Below are 27,518 nucleotides of genomic sequence, written 5' to 3'. Positions count from 1 at the left end.
TTAGACGGACCGTACTAGACAAAATAATCAAAGTCTTCTGTTTACTAACAGAACTGCATGATTACAGGTGTCGGCTCTGTAATCCTAATAAGCAGCCTGAGAGCCAGTGTGCAGCACCCACCTCTAAACAGGATCTTCTCATGGGACCTGTTACCGTAGTCACTTTCCATCACACAGATTCAAAAAAAAATAATCTTGATCCTGACCTTAGGGAAATGCACAAACTCCTGCTGATGTCACCGTGCTTCTGGCCACAGGCGTAGGCTCGAAAAATAAAATATGAGCTTTGAGGGAACTCCTGATATTTGTCTCAATCAGCGGAGACAGGGTGGCCAACAGGGGAGACAGTGTTTCTGTTCAGTAGCCATAGTGCGATACACACAGCAACACGTGTAAAAAGGACTTGTAATTTCTTTAAATTATTGGATTGGATTGCTCATCAAAGCAAACTACTACACTATTTAACACACATCTTTATAACTGTACTACCACTCATAGCATAGTCAAATAGGAATGGTGATGGAGTTGGATCTTGATCTACTCGATCTCAGAGTCAAGTATTACACTGACAAAGTGGAGATCTTATCAAGCAAATGAGACAAAAATACTCCACAAGTAGCATAAGAATAATGTAACAATTACATTTGACCACTTTTAAAGTGTTTTTACCCTTGCAATAGCAATAGGTGCTACATCTTTTTCATTGCATGTGCGCATCTTGGCTTTAAGATACTACATCTGAAAAACAATACACACGTATACATACACGCACACACCGTTTCTGTTATGTTTATATGTGTATTGAGTCTTCCTGTACTTCCCCTGTCCCAGAGAGACCGCCTTTTTTAGCACATATTCCCACAACGGTGCAATGGAAGATCCACCAGTGAGACTTCCCTGAAACAGGTTGCATCCCCTGCCATTTTGAACAGAACATGAAAACAAGCTTCATTATCTTAAATACATCATTATCTCCCTTCTTAATTGATGCTGATACTTAATGATGATGCCTACAAAAAGTATTATTTATTTATGATTTCATGTTTTTGTTTTTTTTACCACAATCATGACGCTGATCAACAGAAAAAAAAAACTATAATTTAATGAAAACAAATCTCTACATATTGGTTTAAATGTATTACAGTATAAAACACAAAATTGATTGCATTACTATTCGCCTTCTTTTAAAATGACACATATTAAGCCATTTGTTTTTAGAGGTGACATTGCAAGTTGAATGGCGATCACCTGTGAGTAATCAAGGTGTGACAAAGGGTTTGCTTTATGGTTGAATAATGGAAGATACAACTATATTGGTGGTCAATTTCCTGGCAAAAACTACTTCATAAACACAAAGTAACATTCCAGACAAATTCACACCAAGATTCTGAGAAGTACCAATCAGGGAAAGGATACAAGCACATTTCTGAGGCACTGAATATCCCTCAAAGTCAAGTAAGGTCAATCAGGAAAATGAAAAGAATTTGGCACAGCTGTAAGTCTGTCGAGAGAAGCACATGCTCGAGTGTTTGTGTGAGAAGGCCACCAGTGAGGCCACCAAGAGACCTGTGAGGACTCTCTTGTTTGACACAAGGTTCTGTGCAACAACAATTTGGACAACATATTGCTTTTCTGCGTGGAGTTTGCATGTTCTCCCTTTGTTTGCATGGGTTTCCTCTGGGTGCGCCGGTGTCTACAGACCAAAGGTTAGGTGAACAACAGGAGAGATTCTATATTTCTCAAAGCTGTGAATGTTAGTGAGAATGGTTGTGCCCCACCTCTTGCCCAGTGTGTGCTGGGACAGGCTCCAGCACCCTGCAAACTTAAGCATGTATAGCTAATGGATGGAGACTAGTGTTTGCCAGAATGCATGTGAGAGACTCTAGGATGAAGGTTCTACAGTCCTATGAGACCAAAGTTGGACTTTTTGGTCACATTAAAATCTATTGTTTGGTGTAAGCCAAACCCTGCAGCAGAAAGTACCCCTCCATTCTGGCCCTGAAGGTTGGTGGTGGCAGCATCGTGCTGTGGGGGATGCTTCTCTGCAGCAGGCCCCTGGAAGGCTTGTGGAAGCAAAGGGTCAGATAAAGTCTACAGTCTACAAGAGAAATGCATCTTGGGAGAAGATTTATTTTCCAGTAAGACAACAACCTTCAACTGAAAGCTAAAGTTACACAGGAACGCATTAGGAGTCTAGTCTAGAATTTGTGGTAGAAAATTGCTGCTCACTCACAGTATACCCATGTAAGTTGTCAGAGCTTGAACAGTTTCACAAAGCATTGGAGAAATCTGCGGTGTCCAGTGGATGCAGACCTGTACCTCGACTGCAGGTTTGGCTGTAACTGTTGCCAAACCTGCCTCTACTTAATATTGACTTGAAAGGGGATGAATACTTACGCAGTCAATTATTTTGTGTTTTATATTTGAAATTAATTCAGCTCAATTCATGGAGATTCATATTTACTTTTAAGATGAAAGGTTTATTTCTGTTGATCAGTGTCAAACAAATCCTAATTACAGAACATCCACTGTGATTCACTGTGGAAAAATAATAATGAAAAGTTAGTAGTCTTTTTAGGCACTGTACAGAGAGTTTACAGAATATCCTGACGATTCCTCCTTATTATGAAACAAAAATATAGCATACATTTTTGCCGTATCCCCATTTACGACTCTGCTACATACATAAACAAGAAAAAAATAATCTCAAAGAAAGAATGTGGGAGATCAAGAGGCACCTAAATCCCAGTCCCTATTTTATCACCCAGCCATCTGTCTGCTCTTATACAACAAAGTAACAAATTGGACTGGAAACATTTTATTGCCTGTAATTCATTCATGAGGGCTCTCTCCTATGCACTGAGATGTGACTGCGCTGGGGGGAGCTATTAATTGGCTTGTGAGGGGAGATGTCAGACATGAAGTATAGCCTTTTGCCATGGCAGCTTTACAACAACTCCTACAGTTATACACAACTGTATTATTCTGTAATATCCTCGTGAAATTATACGTGTGCAATTATTAGCTAGCATGTCGTTCTTGTGTTGATCGTTAGGCTGCACAGGTAATACATGTATTACATATTAATATTGAGTTTATTTTATCAGTCCTGAAACGTACTCTTGATCTTGTTGCACTATACATTAAATTCAGAGTTTATCATGGTGCATGAAAAAGGGTGACATAATAATCTATTACAGTTTAATCTATTGCGGTTTCATGAGTGCTTTGGTTGTTCATTCTGGCGTGGGATTTGAATTATTAACAGTTGTGATCTCAGTTGCACCCGAAATCGTCATAGCCAGCTCTAGTCAGTAGGGGGAAGTGTTGTAATATGGATGTTCATTCATGAAGTTATATCACCTCTGTGGAATTCATTCAACAAATCCTTGATGATATGCTCCATTGTGTTGTACTGTCCCTAACATATATCGGGTACTTTACATGATAACATAATTCAACTCAATTTCAATTGAATGTAGTTTTATAACTAAATAAACTCACTTATCCATGTGATTTTTTTTTTATGATCAGGCATCAACCTACAGTGTGGGTTATTACAGCTGATTTTCTGTATAAACTGTGTTTTAAGTTGCTCTGATGCAAGTTTCCAAGGAACTGTTACCATGGCTGTAATTGTCTGCATGCAGCGAGAAGGAAAATGTAGTAGCCAACATGCCTTTGACCTCATTAATTCAATCCTGTCAAGATTTTCCTACATGTGATTTAACCATTTCACAATCAGCCTGTTTAACAGATCCACTGAATATTGACTCTAACAGAAAGTCTAATCAGTGTTCAAAAATTAGTGTCACTTTATTTATTTAAAATAGCATGAACTCAGTTTGTATTCCAGTTCATTTTCAGCTTTGAACTGTGTGAAACGGTGCCTTCACACAGCAGCTCATTTTACAGTCGCTCCCTCCACAGTCCTCACTAATTAGCCTATCTCTATGCCTGTGTGCGTTTCTCTGTGTGGAACTTGCTAAACAAGCACATCGTTTGAAACCATTCATTCATCTCCGCTCTCTCCAGCTGCTGTCATGGCAACCATGTATGACTGGCAGAAAACAGACTGCAGTCTCTGAGCTCCAGTCAACCTGGACGCTTTAGAGCATGAACACACTCTTACGGGCAGATGAAGAGTTGTGATACTGAGACACCAGGTCGGCCGCAGACTGTGAGGTGAGTCAGAAAGGGCCGGAAGGACCGGGTTAGCTAGCATACTGTTCACTTTCATGCGATTAATTCTGCTGCACAACATTAATACAAAATGATACATCATTAAAATGAGTGGGGGTTGGGGGCTTGTGGTATTGCAACTTTGTTTAATGTTTAATGTCTTGAAAGGACCATGATGCAGCATCTGGCATATCAACCCCTGCTCCCCACCGGAAACAAATATCTGCAGCAGAAATGGGACATGGCTTCATATGATTTACACAGGGGAAAGGTGAGAAGAAACATGTACTTTGGTTTGTGAAGTGACTTGTTAACTTGATACTGTTTTGTTCCATATTTTGAATGTTTCGACATACACCTCAAGCTTTTATTCTACCAAATTTACTAACCAAATTAACCTTTTTTTTTTCCAACCAGTTAGTGTGTGTTAGAATTAGTTTTATCACCATTCAGTGCCTTATATGAAGTTGTATTTTTTTTTTCTCCCAAGGTGAAGTCCGCTAAACCAACAATAAACACAACTCCACCAAAGACTTATGGTCACCTGGTTCTCAAGCTGAAGAAACAAAAGGTTGCTCTTTTTATCTCTCATGTTTTCAACTCAGCTCACATCATGTCCATAGGGTGGCAGCAGATATTTCAGTGCTGAAACCATCCATTGAAGTCTCAAACTATAAGAAATGAATAACCCAGGAAATATAAGAATGTTTTTTTGGAAAACTTGTTATAGTGTACTATACTGCTGTTCTAATCATATGTTATTGCATTAAGCTTGAAGAGGAATGGGCAATGAAGATTCAGAGGGAAAACAATATGCTTATGGAGAAAATATCACACATCATGAGGACAACTGGAGGAGTTGACAACTGGAATTATTATGACAGAAAAAGGTTAGTTGAGGTTGTGGCTGAACGATCAGTGTAAAAGTACATATTTAAGTCAGTCAACAGGTTGAATTGCCCAACCCAGTTGTAAAGCCTGTCTTTACTCGTCATTGTAGCCTTGGCAAGGAGAAGCGACAGCTGGAGTTGCTCCGTATTACCAAGGAGAATCAAATGATCCTGTTCCGTCTGAGCCAGTGCAGGCCTCACTATAATGTGAGGAGCTGGCATGAGGACTGGCTCAAAACTCTTAAGGTGATGGACAGCATTGCACGTTACCCACGAGGAAGAGCAAATCAGCAAAAGGTTACATTTCTGTCTCAATTTTTAGATAACACTACTGCTGTGGTTCATTTATTAAGTACAGTCTAACATCGGCACTCTAGGTATTGTAATATCAGAATCACAATGACCTATACTGTATCATATGATCTTTTTTGCATACCATGGCAAAGATTTCATTTTATGTGTCAATACCAGGGACAAGAAAAACTCATCAAGAACCGCAGTGACTGTGACGAAGAACAAAAGATCAGTGCTGACGCAACCACACACAACCCTGCAAGCAACAAGGCCAATGGCAAAGCAGAGTGTGAGGAAAATGAAAAGAGGAAAGAAACCAGCAAGAAAAAAGGTACAGGAACAGAGATAAAGCAGGACAGAGCAACATACCCTGCTACTGAACCAAATGTACCTGAGAAATCCATCTCACCAGATACACCTGAGAATCCTGGTTCTTCTGACACCATTGAGGTTACAGCAGATAAACCTCCATACACTGCTGAAACATGTTGCTCACCTGATGGATCTGAAATGTCCGACACTCACAAACCTAAAACACAAGAGCAGGAGACTGCAAGCAAATAAAATACCTTGTTCTTTTGGGAAAGTCATGTTTTTATGCACACTAAAGAGATTGTTAGTTACACTATAAAACAGTCTTAGCTCCAGAGAACCTGGACCTAGATACTGTATGGCACTTATATGATCCTTGGTACTGGATTACTTGCTTTGTATAGGCTGTGTACTGAGATAAATGTATAAACACAATACTTCTGTGGATAATATAATATTCACAAACAGAATTGTAACTTTTTGTAGTTGGTTGCCTTGATAACAAATAAAAGAATAAATAAATCTGATTAATGTGTCTGTATTGTTTTTATATTTATATCTACATATACTGACGAAAGTGAAAAAGATGAGCGTTAATGTGGAACTATCTACCCAGTACGAGTTTCCATACGGCACAATTGTGCAGAACACTCGTTGCAGAAAGAAGCCGCGGATTTGATTTTACGCAGCTAGCAAGCTAGCACGTACTGTTTTGTGCACAGTTTGATACCCTGTTTTGTCTGTATCTAAGAATGACACACTTTTGATAGTCAGAGCGATAATTCTCAAATTTAAAAAATCAAAATGAATCTCGACAGACTTCGAAAGCGAGTACGACAGTACATTGACCAGGTGAGAATTATGATTTCTTTCTGAGTTTCTGTGGTGCTAGCTAATGCTAGCTTGAGAGACTGCCTGGCGTCAATGGTAACAAACCTTCACAGTTTTCCTGCCTGGCTAACGTAAAGCTATCACCCAGCCATGCAGCCAGATACCGACAAGAAAAAAAATCTACATTTGAGTGACTCTTGTCCTGTCTTTGTGTGTGTGTGTGTTTACAGCAACAGTATCAAAGTGCTCTGTTTTGGGCCGACAAGATAGCATCCCTTTCTCACGGTGAGTGAGTGCCGTTTGGGCTGTTTATGACTAACGTTAGCCAGCATGATCGCGTACTTAACCAACCAATCTGTCACCTGAAGTTGCAAAGCTAACGTTATTAGAACTGGTGTTTTATAGAGAGAGTATTGCGTTTTGTTCCTGTTCTGTTTGTCATTGTTATGTACCATCACAGCTGGAAGGAAACTTTTTATTACTGGTGATGGCGGATAACACATTGACGTTTGCCTGTCAGTGATGAGTCTCTAACGTCAGAAATTGATGGCTCTACCTTGTCGTTTGGCAAACAGAGGATCCCCAGGATATCTACTGGCTAGCTCAGTGCCTTTACTTGACCTCACAGTACCACAGAGCCTCCCATGCCCTCCGTTCACGAAAACTTGACAAGGTAATTGTAGGTTATGTGCGAGTTGTCGATATGTGTAAAGCCTTGTGCTGGGAAGTGAGTGATAAGGTTTATGACACTATTAGTACATGAAAGATTTGTGTGTAATGCTTTGTTATGTGTTTAATCAATGTGAAACAAGTCACAACAATATCAGTAGCATAATCTCCCTTATGTCAGTCCCCAGTCTGAAACAACACTTGTCTTCTCGCACACAGCTGTATGGAGCTTGTCAGTATCTTGCTGCTAGGTGCCATGTAAGTAACTGGAAAACACATACTGTATCAGTAAATCTTCTTCTACATGTTCATCATTTGCAAAGTATAATTAGAGAAACCTGCCAGATATCATTAATGCTTTAGATTTACAGTATTTGTTTCTGACTGTTTTGTCAAGTATGCTGCCAAAGAGTTCCAGCAGGCCTTGGATATCCTGGATGCAGAGGAGCCAGCTAGTAAGAAGCTGCTGGACAGGAGTGGGAAAGAGGACAACGGGACACCAGAGTCAACCAAGGACTGGGACATGTCCCCTGCCTCTGTAAGTCTGAACTACCTCTGAAATAGTGGAAAGTATTGAATACAGTCCATGATTTGGAGCACTACGATGAGATAATAGATTTTCCTATTTGTTAATGTTGCATGATCTAATCTTATTACTCAGCATTGTTCTGTAATGTTGGTTTTGGGGGAACACAGCCTGCCTAAAACCATCCACATCACCATTCATCTTTTTTTTTATGATCATTTTTGTTGAATGCTGTTGCTGCAAATATGTAGCTGTACTGTGACAATGTATTGGTGTTCCCCCCAAACGGCACAGTTTTAGTTATCCTGTTTCCAGAGATTATATACATTCTCAATCCCTTAACCCGTAAAATTGTAGGGAATTTATAAGTTTCCACATATGCCTTTGAAATCCTTTATTTTCACAAGTTTGGAAACCAGCATTAGCAATGTTTTTTTAGTGTGTAGCAATTTAATCAGATTTCACGCAGAGTAAAAATCCTTTTCATCCACAATAGTACTTATGAGTTAATTGCTTTTATTTCAACATCAGATTTATTTATGATGTTAAAATAGTATTCAACATGTATGATAATCTGCATTGACTTTTATGTTGTGGAGTGAACCTGCTCAAATTGCCCCTGCACCTCTGGCTAGGATCGTATAATAGATTGTATTCAGTGGTTTAAAACTATTGAGTCTTGTTCTAGACATAGATATGAAGTAATAACCATTGTAATAACTGTTGAGTGCAACAGATATGATTTTGAGCGGGCAAGTTGTGGACAGACCTTTAATACTATATGAAGTTATGAGTAATATTATGGACACGTACTGGGGACTCTGACCTCTGCCCTCTTTCTGTTCTCCCTATTCCCTTTCTGAAATATTTCAGGTCAACAGCTCCATCTGCCTCCTGCGGGGTAAGATCTATGATGCCATGGACAACAGACCACTGGCCACCTCCAGCTACAAAGAGGCCTTGAAACTGGATGTCTACTGCTTTGAAGCCTTTGACCTTTTAACGTCGCACCACATGTTGACTGCGCAGGAAGGTGAGGCTGAACTGTGGCGATGATGTGCAGTGATCTTTTAATTTTCTACAGATATGTGCGCCATTTATTATCATTTCAATAACTTGTAAAATGGCAGTATGTGTGAAACGTGTTTTTCATTTTTCAATAGAGAAAGACTTCCTTGACTCACTTCCTCTGAGTCAACAGTGCACTGAGGAAGAGGAGGAGCTGTTACACTTCCTATTTGAGAATAAGTTAAAGAAGGTAGGGCTCTGCATTTATTTTGAAAATTATTTTATATATTGGTTTTCTTATTAATTAATTGATTAATTAAAGGATAAGGCTGGTGGTATTCTATATTTTTCTTACTGTCAACTAATCCCATGAAAAGACCAAAACAACAATGAATTGGTCCGACTAATAAGTATCGTCTTTGCAGTCAAAGATTAACATAGCTCATTCCTCTATGCCATAGACACATTGTTGTTCCATTGTTGCCTTATCCTTTAATTAGAGCTCATAGAGAGTGAGCAATCAAATGGTGCTCTCCAGTGTTGCTAAGCTTCAGGGTTCATTTGTATACAGTTAATATTAATTAAAATGCAAGTGCTGATTGATATGCTGGCCTCGTCTTATCCTAACCCCTCTTCATCTGTCTTCTTTCTCTGCAGTATAACAAGCCCAGCGATTTGGTGGTGCCAGAGATGGTCAATGGTCTTCAGGACAACTTGGATGTAGTGGTGTCTCTTGCTGAGAGGCATTATTATAACTGTGATTTCAAGATGTGCTACAAACTCACATCAATGTAGGTGTCTTCAGGTTTCCTCTCAGTTTCTTGTTGTGTGTGTGTTGAATTTGTCAAATTGTTATGCAAATAATGTAGAGATTCATAAGGAGCTTCTCTTGAAATGTGGAAATCTGTCATACCAACATCATGTACTGAAACATCACACAGCAGGGATAAGTCTCTGCTGTGTACACAGTGTGTAGTTTGCTTTACTGTACAGCTTTGCCTATCTCAACCAGAGAAAGTAATTTGGTCTAATACACATTTATGGGGTCATTGTAGAGTAACAGTCAAACCAAAAAAGCTACATAATGCACTTTGAGTACAATATCACTCACTGCAGTTACACAGTTTTTTAAAATTGCAGTGATTTAGATAGTATGTGTATGCATTTTGATAAATCATAGTTCATACTAACAAATGGTAAATTTAGATTATAACACTTTTGACTATTGACTGACTGGAAGATAATTAGCATGAAGCTTACAAGATATTTCACTTATCCTACTTGCGTTTCCCACCAGAAAGTTGACATGAGTTGATTTTCTCATTTTGTATTTACCCTGAATTGCATATGAAGTCAAAAGAGCTTGCTTGGTAGCTTGGCCAAAACAAGACATATGTTTTACTTAAATATGCATACATTGGAGGATATGGATATTTAAAACAAAAGAAGAAGGCAAATGATTCAGATTTCATACAATGAAAAGGTTGCTGCAGTAGAATGCCATTAAACAATGCAGGACCATTCAATGCAGCTCTGTTTTTGTATTTCAGGGTGATGGTCAAAGACCCCTTTCATGCCAACTGTTTACCAGTCCACATAGGAACTCTGGTGGAGCTTGGGAAAGCAAACGGTAAAATATATATCAACCATTTATTAAAGAATGTTTAGTTTGATTGCTTGTCCTACCTGTCAGTATAATAATTCATTTGTTAAATTTGCTCAGTTTCAAGCTTTGTGTGTGTGTGTGTGTGTGTGTGTGTGTGTGTGTGTGTGTGTGTGTGTGTGTGTGTGTGTGTGTGTGTGTGTGTGTGTGTGTGTGTGTGTGTGTCCCTCCCCTCTGCAGAGTTGTTTTACCTCTCGCACAAACTTGTAGACTTGTATCCCAACAACCCAGTAAGTGTTGCTACTACATCACTCTACATCTGTTTCCCTTTTTACATTATTTCCAGTATTTGATAACAAAATAAAAACTTTTTATCAGGTATCCTGGTTTGCTGTTGGGTGCTACTATCTCATGGTTGGCCATAAAAACGAACATGCTCGGCGATACCTCAGGTATGTATTCGCACACACTCAAAAGGATGTACATCCTGTTTGAGGCCACATTGCAGACTGTTTATATATAGCTATACATATTTGGTATTATGTATATATCCTGTAGCAAAGCCACCACACTGGAGAGGACGTATGGTCCTGCATGGATTGCCTATGGTCATTCATTTGCAGTGGAGAGTGAGCATGACCAAGCCATGGCTGCCTACTTCACTGCTGCCCAGCTGATGAAAGGGTAGGTACATGACTGACACATCCTGGAGTTCACGACTCCATATGCTTTTATAAACGAGTGTCTTTTTAGCTCTACTAGGTAAGGCTTAATATGAAAAACGTACCTCCATACTGTCTTTTCAGAAAGGAGTCACTGCAGAGAGCAGGCACAAACTCAGTCAATAAAACCCCACATTGCCACAACTGATAGTGCACATATTACCGATAGAGGTAATTCTTTTTGTGATAGGTTTGTCACATTTGATGTCGACAGGTAGATGCAAAGATTTTAAAAGTCCTATCAACCAAAAACCTCCACCGGTTGTAGATATAGCCTTTTGCTCAGCCTAATGCTAATAGTGGTGTTGCTAGCAGTATACAGCTAAAACCAAATGTTGCTGTGTCAGTGAAAGTTTGTCTTTGCAATTAAAAGTGTGCATTGGCAATTTTGCCATTTTTGAAGATGCTTTTCACACTAGTGTTTTCAAAGCAACAACTTCAAAACTTGCAAACCTGCAAAAAGAAAGCAGGTTTTCGTATCAAACGTTTTGACTACAGGAACCTTTGCAGGGACTTTCCAGGAACTTGTGAAACTAAACTAAAAAAAGCAAAGTCATTGTTTTGATTGCAGTTATTAATGGCTGATATACGCATAATATACAGTATTTAAACATAAATTCAGTTATTTAAGTTCAACATTACTTTTTAAGGCTTTTATTAAAACATAAGATAAGGAATCGTTTTGTTTGATGTCTCCTGCACTCTCTCATCCAGGTGTCACTTACCCATGCTCTACATCGGCCTCGAGTACGGTCTGACCAACAACTCCAAGCTGGCGGAACGTTTCTTCAGCCAGGCCCTTAGTATCGCTCCAGAGGACCCATTTGTCATACACGAGGTGGCAGTGGTAGCCTTTCAAAATGGAGAGTAAGTCATGCAGCCACAATCACGACATAATAGCACTCAAGCCTCAAGTTTTATAAAAGTAGCATAAAAGTTATTGTTAGCACAAACAGATGTTGGCACACAGTGGTGGTATTTGTAAAAGCTGGTTTTAACGGACTAATAAGTATATTTTAAAATATGAACTGCATTTACTGTCAATATTCCAGCCATGTAAGCTACTGTCAGTGGAAATGAAATCACTCAATGACCAATCATTTGCTTGACAAAGTGAGGAGCAGCGATTTTGTATTTCTTTAAAAGTTTAAAATTGTTTCCGTTAGTGCAGCCTTGCCTGCTGCTTTTCATTTTTCTCTGGAAGTCTCAACAGTATCGAGTACTACTTACACAATGATATAACTACCAGTGATTCAAGTGTGCCATATTATGGGAAAGAGCTGAACTATGCCTCACAGGATCGACTCGCCCAGGTTACAAGACATATGTTCTCATATAGTGGTATCTAGCCATGCCATGTTATTATTAGCTTGATTTGTGCAGGTTTTGACATATGTGGATAATAACGGTAGTTGTGAACTGTTTTCATTGGAGCTACTTTCTGTTGCTGTAATAATCCCCATGAAAACTGTTGACAGCGAGGTAATAATATTATATTGGGGTGGCGGCAAACATGTCAAATACCAATATCTCAAAACTTTGACGAATCAAATCAAAAATGTCCGCAAAATGTATATGGATTTTTTTTTCTGTAATCTGGGTTCTGACCTTTTTAAAGCTAGGAAAACATGTATATGCACATATTTAACTTACAATGCACCTGATGTCAAGATGAGTTGGAACAGCAGCCACACAAGGAGGGTACACAGATGATATCTGGTTTATTTGATTGAAAATTCAGATGTGCTTTAAGAATGTTTTTCACATCTACTGTTTTAGCTGGAAGACAGCAGAGAGGCTGTTTCTTGATGCAATGGAGAAGATCAAAGCCATAGGGAATGAGGTAACTGCTATTTATTTAATCAAAAAAGTATAAATGTGTGAATGTTGAACATCTTGAAAACAACAAATCTCTCTAAGAGGTACTTAATGTATGCTTTTTGCTTTTTTTCTTTAAATTTAAGGTCACTGTGGACAAATGGGAACCTTTGTTAAACAACTTGGGTCATGTGTGTCGGAAATTGAAGTAAGTATGGAGCCAATTTTACATATAGTATTAGTATAGGAGGCTTAATTTATCTTCAGTGGCTGGTTAAAGGAGAGTGGTTGGAGTGCACTCATCTAATTCATTCATTCCCCTTTCATTTGCATGCTACAAACTATTTTCAGATGTGCTCATTTGTCCTGTTCCAATCATTCGGCATAGGTAGGGTCCTCATTGAGAATTCATGAAAAGACCCTTTTCATTAATTAGGCATAGCCACCACTCAATAAATATAAGGGGCTTGCAAAATGTGTGCCACACAAGTGGTTGTTTTGAAAGGTGTAGGTAGTTTTTATGTAGAAATAGGTTTCATACATGCAAAGGCCTCAAGGTTGTTGGTGCATCCATGGTCTGAAGTTTTCATTCTTCATTTGTAAACAAATGAAAACACAGCTGCACATATGAAACATTTGTCATGCCGTTATCTTGGCAAAAATGATCTTGTTATTAACTGAAGTAAGACTATTCTTTAGTCGCGACACCTTCATGAAACTGGCTTGTACCTCACACTGTCAGCAGACAGGTGTCCACAAGGAAGACCAGTTTTGGTCATTGACAGACTAGATCAACACATACCTGCCAAACCTTAGTCAAGGGAATGGCAGCAGCAATTAGCTGATGCCAACACATTGATGTTACCACCTATAGGCAGTTAGTGCTGAAGTACCACAGAGTGACACACATTGAGCAGGAAATATGATGATGATATTTAGCAAAGCTTTTACATTTTGCAGGTTTTCATTTTTAAATGGTAAAATTCTAACAGCTCTCAAAATGAAAAACTACCTTGTTAGCACTCATTTCCTACAAAAGGTACAACTTTTAAAACTGCTGATGCTATTACGTTCCTTATATTTAGATGGAGTACATTGCACTGCAGGCCTGAAACTGCTGGTGCTCTGCAAATGGATGATATTGGCTGAGCCTGGCTTTGGGTGCTCTGAATCATTGACTGTGGCTTTGTTTATCAAGATATATCAGCTGCGTTTGTTGTCATTCCATCACTAAACACAGTCATAGAAAACTTAATAATTTAGTTTAAATCTTCAAATGTACTGTTTGATAAGATGTATTTTGTCACATTTCTGCAAACATCTTGAATCCATTGATATCGACTTTGTATGTTGCTGTTTGTTTGTGTAGAAAATACGACCAGGCTCTGGAGTACCACCGTCAGGCACTTGTGTTAATCCCACAGCACGCCTCCACCTACGCTGCCATAGGATATGTGCACAGCCTCATGGGTGACTTTGAGAGTGCTATCGACTACTTTCATACGGTATACTGTCTTTTCTTCAGTCTGTATGTGTTTTGTTTGATGGCCTCTTCCAAGAGTGCAAGAAAGAATGGGGGTTACCATGGAAATTAGGACTCTTAAGGTTCAGACCAAAGATTTGCAATGAGATGAGTTGAAACTTGCAACTACTTGCAATGCGCCTGCTTTTTTTTGTAGCTGTACATGATTTGTAGCATCTTACACTATGAATGAGGATAGTGATTAGTGAGTCTTTCCTCAACCTGCTGACAGTTTGTAAATGTCTTTCTGTGCAGGCACTCGGACTGAAGAGGGACGACACTTTCTCTGTGACGATGCTTGGCCACTGTATTGAGATGTACATTGGTGACACAGATGCCTATATAGGTAGGTTACAGTTATACTGCAGTTTCAGAGGAGTTGTTTTTATCTTTGATAATAAATTATTCTGGGAAAAGGTTTTTACACTTTTTTTACATGGCTTGCTTTAAATAAATTGTGTAGCATGCAAGTAATCTTTACAAAGCCAGAATTCAGTTGTAGTGGTATTAGTAATACTTTTTTCTAATTTCTTCTCACACTTTTCACTTCAGCAGTAGAATGAGTTTTTATTGGAACTACGTCATACTGAGGAATAAGTCACTATGACAATTCTTGCTAGCGTGTTACTGGGTTTATCCAGAGTAACTGGCACATTGTCTTTGGGAAGAGATGTGTTTTTAATGCTGTGTGTACCACAAACAAAATTTTAGGAGTGGCAACAGAAATCTGAACAGATATCTCAAACCTCAGCAGACAAATCCAAAACTATCTGCAGGGCTGGATACCACAACAGGCAAATGAGAGTTTCTCATTTGTTAAATGTTCCTTTTGTGGCAAATATTCAAATATCTGGTCTGAGACACCAGCAAATATTTGGAGCCTGTGGTCTCGATACCACAGAAAATAATGTGTCGTCATTTCTTTCCACTAAGGCACAGACATCAATGACAAGGTGCGAGGCAGCTTGAACACTCCAGCACTGATGAAGATGCTGAACACATCAGAGCCTGGTGACCTTCTCGCCACGCCAAGACTGGAAGACACCAGCATCACGTCCTTGGAAACGCCGCTGTCGAATCAGGACAAGATGATGCTGGAGACACCGCTGCGGCTCTCTTTAACCCTGGAGTGCGATATGTATGAGAGTGATGTGATGCTAGACACCTTGTCAGACACCAGCACGTGATCTCGTCCTGTCAGGAGGTGGAACTGTCGTAGCAACAGGTTGTCATAGGTACACATATCCGAGCCCAAGGACAACTATCAAACCAAAACTTTGGCACCTGTCCTCCACCAAAGGTTTCCTGTGGATTCCCCCTCTTGTGCATTAGATATGGTTGTTTTTGTAAGTGACACCACATAGAACATGCCATTGTGAACATAGATGAATTTGTATACAGCACTTGCTGTACATGTTACTTTAGCAAGAATGCACTTTAAAAGGGGAATTAACATGTGCCTTGGTTAAGGAGTTGAGTACTTGGTTACGCATTGGACGTTGGGTTAAGCCTGGAAGACCCTGGGAACATGTGGTCCTCTGACACTTGATTGAACAGAGCAAACACAGCCGAACACCTCACATCACAAGACTCTAGTCACTTATTACTGCCTATGGCAGGACCCTCCGTGTTGCTTAACCTGTGGATTTACACCTTGAATAAAGAGCCAGCTAAATACAAGCAGTTTTGGTGCAAACAATTCTTGGTAAGTCCTACAATAAACCATGCATTTAAGATTTTAGCATATGTGTGTGTTTATCAGAATAAAGTGGTTGATTTGTGAAACCCACAGAACACGTCATTATGGCGATAGGGCTGGGATTTTTCTTTTTGTAATATTCTTTATTTTCTACCTACTGTCATATCAACAAAATTAGTGACAAAATCCTCATTGAGATACTGTATGTTACAGTGCTGATGTCTAAATTAAGGAGTTACTTTCTTTTTTTTTGCAGCATGAAATCCTGCATACTGACATTCTTATAAACCACTAAATGTTTGAATGAATGATTTGAACAAACAATAATTTTACAGTGTTTTCTTTTTTTTTAATACTCAAGTAAATGTCATCGAGATGCTGTGATAGTTATCTTGATATTTGTCCATAAAGAATACAGTTATTAATAATTACAGGATTAAACCAAATAGTTGAAATGGTAAAGATTTTGTGGGAAAACAAACTATGTTGTTACATCCAACTGTCAAACAACATAAGTTTATCATGGAATACAAAACATCTTTCAGTATGGATGGAAAGTGTTTAACCCTGCGAGTTCCTGTGCTGAGAAGCTTTAACAATGTAAAATAGCGAATTTACCACTTAGGATCAAGCCCTCTGGAGAAAAACATGCCAACTGATGTACACGCAGTGTGAAACGGAGCTCAGACTACCCTCTCAAATGTCACGTTCCGGTTTAGGGGAGGAGTGAGGTCTTCGATCCTCGAATGAAAACACACAACTCGTCTCCATCCCTTCTCTGATATTCACAGGTGTTTCCCCGTTTTCCTCCCGGACTTTTTTTTTTTTTCCAATGGAGAGTAACCTCAGAAGAGATGGGCTGTACTCCGTCTAAGTCGGCCGTCATTTACACCCAAGACAAGGTCTGCCGGGACCTGGACACCTGCTCCACTTTTGTTCCCAGCCTGAAGAGCTCCGTGTCGACACCAGAGAGACCTCGGCTGAGTGTGGAGGCCAACAATGGCAGGCGAACTTTCCTCAGTGGTGGGTCTATGGTCATCAAAGCAATATACTGCATCTGAGACGTGATGAGGTTGTCCACCAGGTCTTAACGCAGTTTAATGACCATGTTTAAGAAATAGCTTTCAAATACATTTGTAAAGATCTCTTGCACGTGCTCAGAAAGAATAGGCATTCCGCATAGCGCGCGCGATGATTGCTTGGTAAGTGTAATTGGAAAATGGCCTGAAGAGGTGTTTTTGTTTTTCCTCAGTTCCCTGCCGAGATGTCCACGGGCGGTCAGTGAGCCAGTCCTCCTACCCTGAATGTTGGAGCTCTGCGGGTTGCGTGGCTCCAGGCAGCTCGTGCTGCCCGGATCAGTTCAGCGTGAAGCCCCGCAGCCCGAGTCCGAATCTGCGCAGTGACTCTGAGGTCTCTGCGGGACTGCTCAACTGACTCCAACCTGCAGAGACAGAGTGACACCGGGACATAATAAGCACAATAAGTAGGACTCGGTTCATTTTCACACCACATGTTCTTGTTTGGTGCAAAAACAGTTTCTTCATCTTTGAAAATCAGCCAGCAGGTCAGCTATGCGGTGTTAAAGAAATAAATGCGTTTCTGAGTGAAGTGTGTGAATACTTTTCTAATATTGGTTGTGATTATGACGCTTAAAAACCAGCTGCACCACCAATGCTAATACAAAATGTAATAAACAATAAATGATGATGCATTATTATAGGTTAAGATAAGACACCCAGCAGTATAGAAAATAATAAAAACTAGCCCCACCTTCACCAGCTGCAACATTAAAGTGATGTACACATTAATGCATCAATAACTACATTAACATAAAATGATACTTTATTTTGGTATAAGTATATTGTGGCCAAGATAGGCAGCAATAACGACGAGTTACTGACAAACAACTGTCTAAGAGCGGTCCAAAACAATAACGACTACGACAACACATCAAGATTTTAAAAGAACCAAAGTCAGCCAGAAAAGAGAGCAACCAACTCATCCTTATATTCGTGTCTTTGTTTCACAACTCTGATAGTGTCTCTGGGTGTGCCGGGAGGTGCTACAGACACAGTAGCATGATATCAAAACTGCATTTTTAAAATCTCTCTCCACTCGCGATATTGCTATACTCTCGCGAGAACACAGCGACTTAGCACGGGCGAGAGGGAGATGGAGAGAAATGAGGTCTGAAAAGGACCAAATGACCGTGGGCAAGGAGAAAAGCGTCGTCGAGATACAGTTTAGAGATATCCCCAAAGAGCAGGAAAACATCCCCGGCAACCCCAAGCAGAGAGAGGAGAAGAAAGAGGTTTTTACTAAGGTGGGTAGCCGAGCTTCTGCGATGTGTCGCATTGTTTACGCTGTGTGGAAAACAGACATGGAGGAGGCATGGAGGAAGGTGGGATCGTTTCAGCACCGCGGACAGCGACAGGAGGAGGCTACTACTAGATCCACGACGGTCCCGCGGTTTTTCCAACCTGTCACCTTGACAGATAACCTAATATCCGCTTAAATTTCACATTTCCCTCCGACTTTATGAGATGTAATGATTTATACAGTTTGCAAATTACGTTGAAGTTAGCATCTAGTGTTTGAAGAAATGTAGTAAACACCGGCTGCCAGATATTTTCACAATACTATGTCCAATCCGGTCCATATTCTTGCATCGTCTATGCTTTAAAACACGCTCTCTCAACATTTCACGCCCTGCAATCACACTTTTAGGCTCCCAAGTCCTCATTTACCCAGTAGTTAAAAGAGTTGCCAAGGTGTCATGCAAATCTGAGTAATTCAGTATTTATTACACTATATATTGGAGTAATTGTTTAGTGTACAAAATGTCAGAGGCCTGTAAAATGCTTATGTTGTCTGTGTACATCAGAGTATGTTACATTTTTGTAATCTGGGCCATAACATAATAAACATTTCCCTTAAGTATCTTTAAGTTTGACAATCATCTTGTTCCAGCCTGTCAGACATTGTCAAGAAAGTCAAACCCAAGACTCCATGTCTTTTTATGGCTGTACCATTCTACCAAATGTGTCTCGTGCATCATTTTACACACATTTTCCCAAAACGTCAGCCCAATATATGTTTGTGTCTTTGAAAACTTTTAGAGCTGAGGGTTCGAACAATGTTTTATTACACAGCATGAGTCTGTAATGACTGGCCCATTGACAGGTCAGGGAGGTTTAATGAGGGCACCCCAGCAGTTTAGCATTGCACTTTCTACTTTCTATAAAGTAAAGTCTGTGAAGCTCCAAACATGCTGCACCCTACACTTCCCATAATGCAACTCGATAGTGTATTTCGTCAAACCCTTCCCTAAAAGCTGTCATCTTTCAAACTGCACACCCCCAATATGTAACTGCGTGTTGTCCTCCTGATAAAAATTTGATATCTGAAGCCCAATCCAGAAGAACTCTGATGTCAACATCAGGGTTATTTTTTCAAAATTCATAAAGCTCCCCCAGAGCTACGGAAGACATTATACAGCCACAACAGGCTGTGTGGTACTCCACGAAACAAACTGTCAAATCGGTGGTATGCTCCTTTTATGAGCATGGAACACAAGAAATACACAAGAAAGATTTATTTAACAAATCAGCATATCTGACTTAGCCATCTCCAATGGTGCCATTTGTACATTGAGTGACTCCACTTGTGGGGTTTTAACTCCGAGGTTGAGCAAAGCTTTTTACATGATGTTGTTCTCTAATATGTGTTCCTGTGAGATCCGGAAACAACAACATCCCAAGAACAGATGTTAAAACCTGAACCATCCTTTTTTTTTTCAGAAAGACATCATTACTTGCTCTAGCAACAAGGTTCTTCCTACTGAACTGAAGAAATAATATAGAAATGATTGATTGCAGGTGGTGATTCGAAGGCTTCCACCGAACCTGTCAAAGGACCAGCTGGAGGAACAGCTGAGTCCGCTTCCTTCATATGACTATTTTGAGTTCTTTCCAGCTGATCAAAGGTAATCCTGGTATCCATTTTAACCAATCAACAAATAACCTACACTATACTGATGCTATGATACCAAATGTTGTTGCCTTTTCCCTTACATTGTTTATGACCTCTCCCTCTTTCTCTTTGGCTCTCTCCAGTCTCTATCCCCACCTGTTCTGCAGAGCGTATATAAATTTTAAAAACCCTGAAGATATCCTGCTGTTTAGGGACCGATTTGATGGTTACGTCTTCATTGATAACAAGGGTAATTCTTGATTTTGTTTGGCTTTGCTGCCTGTATGGTGGCGATGTAAGGTGGTCGCACAATGCAACCTATTCTGCTATATTAAATACAAACAAAGATGTGTTTGTTTTACAGCTACAGGCTGAGTTTTATGGACAGAGAGGTGGTTGTATTGCTTTTGTTGCCATTGTTACTATTTGATAGCTAGTCGGTTAAATGATGACCGGCCTTTTGTTTCAATATTTATTCAGGCCAGGAGTATCCTGCAGTGGTGGAGTTTGCCCCCTTCCAGAAAATTTCCAAGAAGAAGCTAAAAAAGAAAGATGCCAAAGCTGGGAGCATTGAAGAAGGTACTGAAATACAAATCTTTACATCATTACAATATATCCTGATGTACAGTAGACATGAAATTTAGCTTGTAAATATATTGGTCCTTCATGAATCTTTTGATGATCAAACATATGTTGCTATAATTCATATTCACATTGGCCCTGAAACTTCCTTCAGACCCGGAATATAAGCGGTTCTTGGAGAATTACTCCTGTGATGAGGAGAAGTCTATGGCCAACCCTGAGACTCTGCTGGGAGAGATAGAGGCTAAGACCCGAGAGCTCATTGGTACAGTACCATATGCACAGATGATTATTTTCTCAGGAATAATAATAATAACTTTCAAGACCCAGATGTATAGATGTAGCAACTTCTGTTTGCTGCTCTCCTTTTTTTTTCCGGTTTCAGCCAAACGGACAACACCACTGTTGGAGTACATCAAGAATAAGAAAATTGAGAAACAGGTAAGATTAAATGAAATTAAGCTTAAATGGAAAGAAAACAGGCACACGTTGCTTTAACAAATGTGAAGAATCCTTTCTAATGTGTCACATCGCTTCTTACAGAGAATAAGAGAGGAGAAGAGAGAGGAGAGGAGAAGAAGAGAGCTTGAAAAGAAACGGCAAAGAGAGGAGGAGAAGAGAAAGCGTCGAGAGGAGGAGAGACGCAAACGAAAAGAGGCAGAGAAACAGAAGAAATTGTCTGATAAAGACATCAAAATTAAGGTAATCCTTCATTACTAAAAAAACACAGTAACTTGTTTACTCTTGTTCTATGGATGGTGTTGTGGCATGTCATTGTGGATTATGTCGCCACTTGCTTTGTCTGCATGCCGTAGCTCCTGAAGAAGAGCGACAGGGACGATGACGTGGATTCAGACCGAATTAAAGACAAAAGTGACATTGGGGAGACAGACAGAGGCAAATGGGAGAAAGCTGGAGGACAAATGAAGTCAAAGGACCCCAAAGAAAAGTAAGGATTGTAAAATCCTTCTCTGTAGCTGGGCAACTTTCTGTTACTGGAGGCGTTGTGTGAGATGGCCACTGATAAAAAATAAAATGGTGCCACTTTACATTCAGGAATTCCAAGGGCGTATAAACAACTCCCCCACACCTACATTCAAAACAGCAGGGTTGGAATCTGTTCACTAAATAATTATCAGATCTCTTATTAAATGCACTAAAACACTAAAAACAACAGCCACATCTGAGTAGGTTGTCTTTTTAATGTTGTTAAAACTTTGTTTTGTAAACAGTCAATTATGATTGATGATTTTTTTTTAACTATGATCTGCTGTGAAACATGGTAGATAAACACACACCTTTCTGTAAAGTAGCACCAAGAGATCTCTTTATAACAACTACTGTGTGTCTATGTAATAATCATGTATTTGGTGTCTATGCAATCTCCCCTCTGACCACTAGAGGTCAGCCTGAGAGTGACAAGGAACAAAGAGAGCAGCACGGCCGTAGACAGAGAGATAAGGACCACCGTGGGAAAGATGAAGAGAGGAAACGGCAGCGACACCACTATGAGTTTGACAAGTTTATGCGCCGTAAAGATGAGACCAAATGGGGGAAGGGCTACTGCCAGGACCGAACCAAGAAAGAGGGGCACCATCATGGCTATTCTTACTGTCCTGACAGTGGAGACAAACTGGGAAAGGAGGACAGGGAGGACCTGGGTAACAGGAAGGAACGCCTCCGAAACAAGGTGAGCGAGAAGGTGAGCATGAGATGGGGGGGGAGGTGACAACTAATGTTTGTTTCTCAGGAACTGTGATGCTGTTTGATATCCTCCTAAGACCCGGCAATTCATTTTTGTTTACAGATGATAATCATCAGCTCAGAGAAACCATTCTTTACTTTCACTGTATTTGTGTCATGGAAACTGTCTCTTTCAAGATACCCACTGCTTCACAAATTGGTGAAGAATTCATTATTTTGAGGTTTCTCTAACTGTCAAATTGTTGTAATTGTGGAGTTTTAATGTAAATGTAAATGAGAAAAGGTTTCTCCATTTACATGACATTTAATTTCAACACAACAAAGTTGCAGAGTGTGATTCTTGCCTTCAGTCTTTCTGTGTCGAGTGTTTATAAAGTTTCCTCCAGGTGCTACAGATTCCTCCCACAGAGCAAAAACATGCGACCCTAAATATAAGCAGCATGTTTGTGCGTGTATCTGTGTTTGGCCTGTGAAAAAACGACTCTGATGTTAGTGGTGATGGCTGACAGTGAACTGGACGTGACAGTTTGAACCAGCAACACACTGAAAGTACTGCTGAACTAAAGGCTGTCAGAATCAGCACCGAGGGTGGTACATTTACAGTTAAGCAATGGGTTTGTGTTCACTTACTAAAGTACATTTGAATGGAGATGCGTTCACCTACTGTTGTAAGTACTAAAGTACCTGGCATTATGATTCTTCTTAGTAAACATTGGATCAAATATAAACGCCATACAAAACAATCAATCCATTAAACACTCAAACAAATCCATGAAATATAAAGCAAATAAAATAAGACTATAAGGGTGAAAAGTCTTTATTTTAACTCACTAGGTTGTCTCTTTGTTCAGCCTTCAGTCATGGTTTGGACTGAAAAGGCTGACACACCTAAAGGGAGGCTTTTTTATAACTTCCTGCAAGTGTCTCAGAGCCTACGCAGGGTGTGAGGGTGTGAGACTAAACAGCTTGTGAAGTCAGACAACCAGGATGTTTTCTGTCCCTGCTGGCCCAGGGCATGTTGGGATACACCTCAGCCCTGCTTGACTCGTAAAAAGAATAAGCAGGATAAAGAAAATTAATTAGTATCTATATATTATATTATATTATATGTATATTCAAATTGTGTGCTGCTTGTCTCTCCCATGTCCCTGCTCTCTTGTCTCCCTGCAGGACCGTCCAGCCATGCAGCTCTACCAGCCAGGTGCACGCAACAGGAAGCGCATGAGCTCAACAGGCAAAGGCTATGACTGCATCCCTGTGGGCCACTCACCTGATTCAACAACAGAGCACTGTTATGAGGTCGTCGCTCTGGCAACAGGGCTGGAGAAGGGGTTCGAGAAAAGCAATGATGAACAGTGAGCAGTCTGGATGTTTATAGAAAATACAAATATATTATTCAGCTTTTGGTGACAGGTTTGACTGGTTATCATTGAGCTTTTAAAAATGATATGCCTCATTGAGGGAGAAAGGCACTTCAAAAGCAAACAGTCTTTTATCAGTGTTAGGTGTAATAAAAGTCAGAGCTTTGAATGTTGGTCAATGTTTTTGTTTTGCTAGAGCATTAACATTTTTAATACACTAGCTATTTTAACTGTCTCACTGTATCGTATTCAAAGAAAATATCAAAGTATACCATTAGGTTGAGTCCTTGGAATAAACCATGTGAAAATACTGAGAAAGGGGCAAACAGTAGTAGTTACCTTTATCATAGCACAGCAGTTAACTCGATTTCTCACAATTATTTGGTATATTTCATGTACTATCTTGGTGCAAATGCACAGATTGATATTTTTCTTATTTTTTGAAATTGCCTCCTGTTAGCTAGTTTTCAATTTCGTCAAAGCTTTGTCACGTGAGGCAGTCCAGCATCATCCCTTTTGCTCATCATGTTTTTGAAGTGTGTCCCTGTAAGAGGCAGCTCACGTTGGGTATCCATCAACAATTTGCCAGTGAAACCATGAACTCATCCTCCACAACAGATCTTGTTACTGAGCCTTTGTAGACTCCGCTGAACCTGGATGTTTTTAATAATCCTATAGATTTTATTAAAGCGAAATATAGTGTAAGTAGAACTTACAAACAATGGATGTAGAACATTAAACAGAGGTGTGTGTATTTTTGTGTGTAACGGTGAAAATGAGAGAGGATAAGAGCTATTATTGATAAGGAGGACAATGTCAACGTCAGTGTTTTACCACTTTTTCCTAATTTATATGTGTCCTATTATATTTGGTCCATCTCATTCTAGAAGTGTCATATAACAGAGACTAGAATCTTTTTGTGATCTTTTGTACATGATCACCCATGAGCCAAGAAGAACACATTCTCTACATTTCTATAAAGCGTTTCCTAGAAATAAAGTTGCAAAGTATGACACAGATAAATGAAAACAATGAATTTTCTATACTGTGTGCATGGTTTTCTATTGATTCTGTCAACTAAATATAATGGAAAAGCCACAAATATTGATAAAGTAATATAGTATGTTTAACAAGCCTTTTACCATTTTTGCACATGACCTCACATTTGTCTATCATACCTCTTGTATCATTTTGGTTTTCTTCTTTAAGTTGTGAGAAAATAAAGCTCTTCTACCGTTACAAGGACTCATTGTGGCAGTTCTCTGACAGTTTGGGTGAGGCAATATAGTGCACATTTACAAATGGAGGATATGAGTCATTTTCCTTTATAGAGTAATTCTGATTCTGATTCTGATTCTGATAGTTAGCAATGTATGAATACTCAGCAGTATCTTACAGGAGCATTAGTGGGTGTAGCCATGCAGGCATGAAGGCAGATCATCCAACGCTTAAATAAATCTCAACTCTCTTTCTCTCAAATTATGAGTTGAGATCACAGTGATACCTGAAGGCAGGAGGTATGTTGTAATTGATGTTTTACACTTTCTTTTGTTGTCTATTTTTTGTTCTCTATTGCCATAATCAGAATAATCTGAGGGTGACAGTGTGACAGACACTGTCAGTGTGACATAAAGCAGAACTGTCATAATCAACAGGAAGCCAGCAGCATAAGAACACATCCCGTGAATCTTGTGAGCAGTGGGTTGAAATCTAGTGCTCTCACTTCACTTAACAGCAACACTTTCCTACAGCACGCGTGTGCATTTGTATATGTGTGAATTGTAGAGGATAGTGGGAAGTTATTTACCTCAAACCCTTCTCATGGTGCCTTGGCACTACTTATTTAATAGTCTTTATTCTTTATGACCCAGTTCAATCTCAACCCACATTTTTTTTTTCTTCTGCGTTTGCATGTCACAGGTATTGTGACATCTCTCTTGTGTTGTTTCCCATTTCAATCACAGCAGTGAAATGACTGATTATGAGTAGAAGTGAAAGTAACAGTCATTGACATGTTAGGAACTCCCAAAACTTCCCATAAACATGTAACCTATTACTTTTCCTTTTGGGTTTCCTGTAAGCCCTTTGTAGTGCTCAGTCTTTCCTACAGTCCCACATGTAAACGTTTTAGAGGTGGTAGAGATAATTCATGAACCACATGGTGAGGAATAAGACGATCATGATGAGTAAATGTGTGTGTTCTTCATACTGTGACCATGTGGGGTAGTCTTTGACAAGTGCGTGTCTTAAACAGTCATCTCCAAGGCTGAATCTAATAGGTGGCCGTTACTGAATTCGGTAGGATGAAAATTGTCACATGATCCATTTCCTCTCTCCCTCTCTGTCACTGTAACCTCATTTCCTCAGCAGTCACAATATCTGTATCTCCATCAACCACTTGCGCTCATATGCCTACCTGCCTGCTGTCTCATCCGCCTCCGTGTTCATACAGGTAAGTGTTTAACCGACTTTTACCGAGATTTATCAGGAGAAGTGCTAACCTTATGATCAATATATTTTTACATTTTTAATACTGATTTGAAATTGTCTTAAACTCCACCTCGTCAGTTGCTTCATACTTCTTTCCTTAGTATTCTTTTCTTGTATTTGTGTGTACTTATGGTCAACAGTTGTTTTTTTTGTTAGATTACCACAATATGTTTTTGTTGTTTTTTTATTATCATGCTTTTTAACACATAAACACAAACAACACACAGTGGCCACGAGAACTAAACATCTGACTTAGATCAACGGTACGACATTACAAATAGTGTACATACAGTAGAATATGACATACCCGAAGAGCTAACTGCACACTCACATAAACATGTTGTTAAAGTATAAATGTAAAAACATGATAGCATAAGTATACATAGGTTAAAGAAATGCTTGGTCCCATTACAGTAATACAACAGATAATTGTCCAGGGAGAAAGAAGGGAAAATAAATAAAAATAACAAACTTATTTATGGTTTTAAGAAACAAAACACATTATAACCCAAAAGTCTCAGTTTGCTAATTGTAATTATTGCAGTATAACATGTTTTTCTGATATGTTCCCAAAAAAGTGTTTTTCATTAATATCCTGATCATTGTTGCAGTAATACTGAACTTTACCATTGCACTACCATTGCATAACTTCCAGCAAAAACATTTCTCACTGTTGATTTCACCTCCTTTTGACTTGTGGTTGCCACCGCTACTACCGTGTGCACCATGTTTGAGACAAAGTGTTTGTATTCCCTATCCATGTTGAAGCATTAACTGTCTCATGGCACAAAGATGAAATTCAGTTTAGTCTCACCTCCCAGTTTAAGCCGTTTGTGATATAATCATTGGCAGTTGAGAGTCTACAGTTTTACATGTGTGGAAGTACTCGTGCTACTCAGAGTGACAGTTGGCACTCTTTACCACAAATCAAGCATGTCCTTTTCCTGTGTGAAAACTCCACCCAACACATGTGCCACTTACAATCAAACAACAACATGGAGTAATGCAGTATTAGTATGAATGTCACAGCATCTGTTTCACACCTTGAGATCAATCATTTCTGCGTAAAAAAAGGAAAGAACACATTCAGTGTCACGCATCACTCTCGACAAGGTCCACTGTATTTGTTTTTCTTGCAGTGTATGTTGTCTAATGTTTTATGCTTTTTCATTCAAATATTACAAAACAGCTTGACATGGTATGCATAATTAATTATGGGTATTGCTTTATTTCCACCAGTATTTTGTAAGAAAAGCGAAAACTCTACCACAAGTCTCACAAGTCTTTGTTAAAATCTGACACACAGGTGGTGAGAGGCCTTTCCCATCCGATC

At 39.5% G+C, this 27,518-nt stretch overlaps 3 protein-coding genes across 4 annotated transcripts; all 3 read left to right on the top strand.

The window, feature by feature from the left end:
• The first annotated feature begins 4,138 nt into the window (after window positions 1-4,138).
• cfap97d2 (CFAP97 domain containing 2) lies at window positions 4,139-6,434 on the top strand. Its single transcript, XM_070914986.1, has 7 exons — window positions 4,139-4,185; window positions 4,351-4,453; window positions 4,673-4,753; window positions 4,954-5,072; window positions 5,183-5,369; window positions 5,544-5,697; window positions 6,430-6,434. Exons 1-7 carry the CDS (start codon window positions 4,139-4,141, stop codon window positions 6,432-6,434), a joined length of 696 nt encoding a protein of 231 aa, XP_070771087.1.
• On the top strand, window positions 6,409-16,057 carry cdc16 (cell division cycle 16 homolog (S. cerevisiae)). Of its 2 annotated transcripts, none has more exons than XM_070914653.1 (18): window positions 6,409-6,530; window positions 6,740-6,794; window positions 7,085-7,182; window positions 7,398-7,436; window positions 7,576-7,716; window positions 8,578-8,737; window positions 8,868-8,962; window positions 9,370-9,503; window positions 10,263-10,342; window positions 10,556-10,605; window positions 10,694-10,767; window positions 10,874-10,999; window positions 11,752-11,904; window positions 12,817-12,880; window positions 13,002-13,063; window positions 14,225-14,360; window positions 14,633-14,723; window positions 15,311-16,057. In XM_070914653.1, the coding sequence occupies exons 1-18, from the start codon at window positions 6,483-6,485 to the stop codon at window positions 15,562-15,564; spliced, it is 1,860 nt and encodes a 619-aa protein (XP_070770754.1). In that variant the 5' UTR covers window positions 6,409-6,482; the 3' UTR covers window positions 15,565-16,057. The 2 variants fall into 2 exon arrangements, with proteins under 2 accessions (XP_070770754.1, XP_070770753.1); XM_070914652.1 differs by having other exon boundaries at window positions 14,633-14,744.
• Window positions 16,058-18,258: 2,201 nt separating this feature from the next.
• On the top strand, window positions 18,259-23,693 carry upf3a (UPF3A regulator of nonsense mediated mRNA decay). Its single transcript, XM_070914901.1, has 11 exons — window positions 18,259-18,399; window positions 19,955-20,061; window positions 20,192-20,298; window positions 20,529-20,627; window positions 20,785-20,895; window positions 21,016-21,071; window positions 21,174-21,332; window positions 21,446-21,579; window positions 21,819-21,821; window positions 22,032-22,332; window positions 23,505-23,693. Exons 1-11 carry the CDS (start codon window positions 18,259-18,261, stop codon window positions 23,691-23,693), a joined length of 1,407 nt encoding a protein of 468 aa, XP_070771002.1.
• The last annotated feature ends 3,825 nt before the right edge of the window (window positions 23,694-27,518 follow it).

The sequence above is a fragment of the Enoplosus armatus genome, chromosome 11, assembly GCF_043641665.1.
Source record: "Enoplosus armatus isolate fEnoArm2 chromosome 11, fEnoArm2.hap1, whole genome shotgun sequence".
Lineage (NCBI taxonomy): Eukaryota > Metazoa > Chordata > Actinopteri > Centrarchiformes > Enoplosidae > Enoplosus > Enoplosus armatus.
This window is presented reverse-complemented; position numbering and strand designations above follow the sequence as displayed.

Bases quoted from the DNA above. Each gene is read 5' to 3' on its own strand.
- cfap97d2 (XM_070914986.1), top strand. From the start codon at position 4,139: ATGAAGAGTTGTGATACTGAGACACCAGGTCGGCCGCAGACTGTGAG. The intron at 4,454-4,672 runs GTGAGAAGAAAC...TTTTCTCCCAAG, and splicing joins ATGATTTACACAGGGGAAAG to GTGAAGTCCGCTAAACCAAC. The intron at 5,370-5,543 runs GTTACATTTCTG...TGTCAATACCAG, and splicing joins GAAGAGCAAATCAGCAAAAG to GGACAAGAAAAACTCATCAA.
- cdc16 (XM_070914652.1), top strand. From the start codon at position 6,483: ATGAATCTCGACAGACTTCGAAAGCGAGTACGACAGTACATTGACCAG. The intron at 6,795-7,084 runs GTGAGTGAGTGC...TTTGGCAAACAG, and splicing joins GATAGCATCCCTTTCTCACG to AGGATCCCCAGGATATCTAC. The intron at 13,064-14,224 runs GTAAGTATGGAG...TTGTTTGTGTAG, and splicing joins CATGTGTGTCGGAAATTGAA to AAAATACGACCAGGCTCTGG.
- upf3a (XM_070914901.1), top strand. From the start codon at position 18,259: ATGAGGTCTGAAAAGGACCAAATGACCGTGGGCAAGGAGAAAAGCGTC. The intron at 18,400-19,954 runs GTGGGTAGCCGA...GATTGATTGCAG, and splicing joins AGAAAGAGGTTTTTACTAAG to GTGGTGATTCGAAGGCTTCC. The intron at 21,333-21,445 runs GTAATCCTTCAT...TGCATGCCGTAG, and splicing joins ATAAAGACATCAAAATTAAG to CTCCTGAAGAAGAGCGACAG.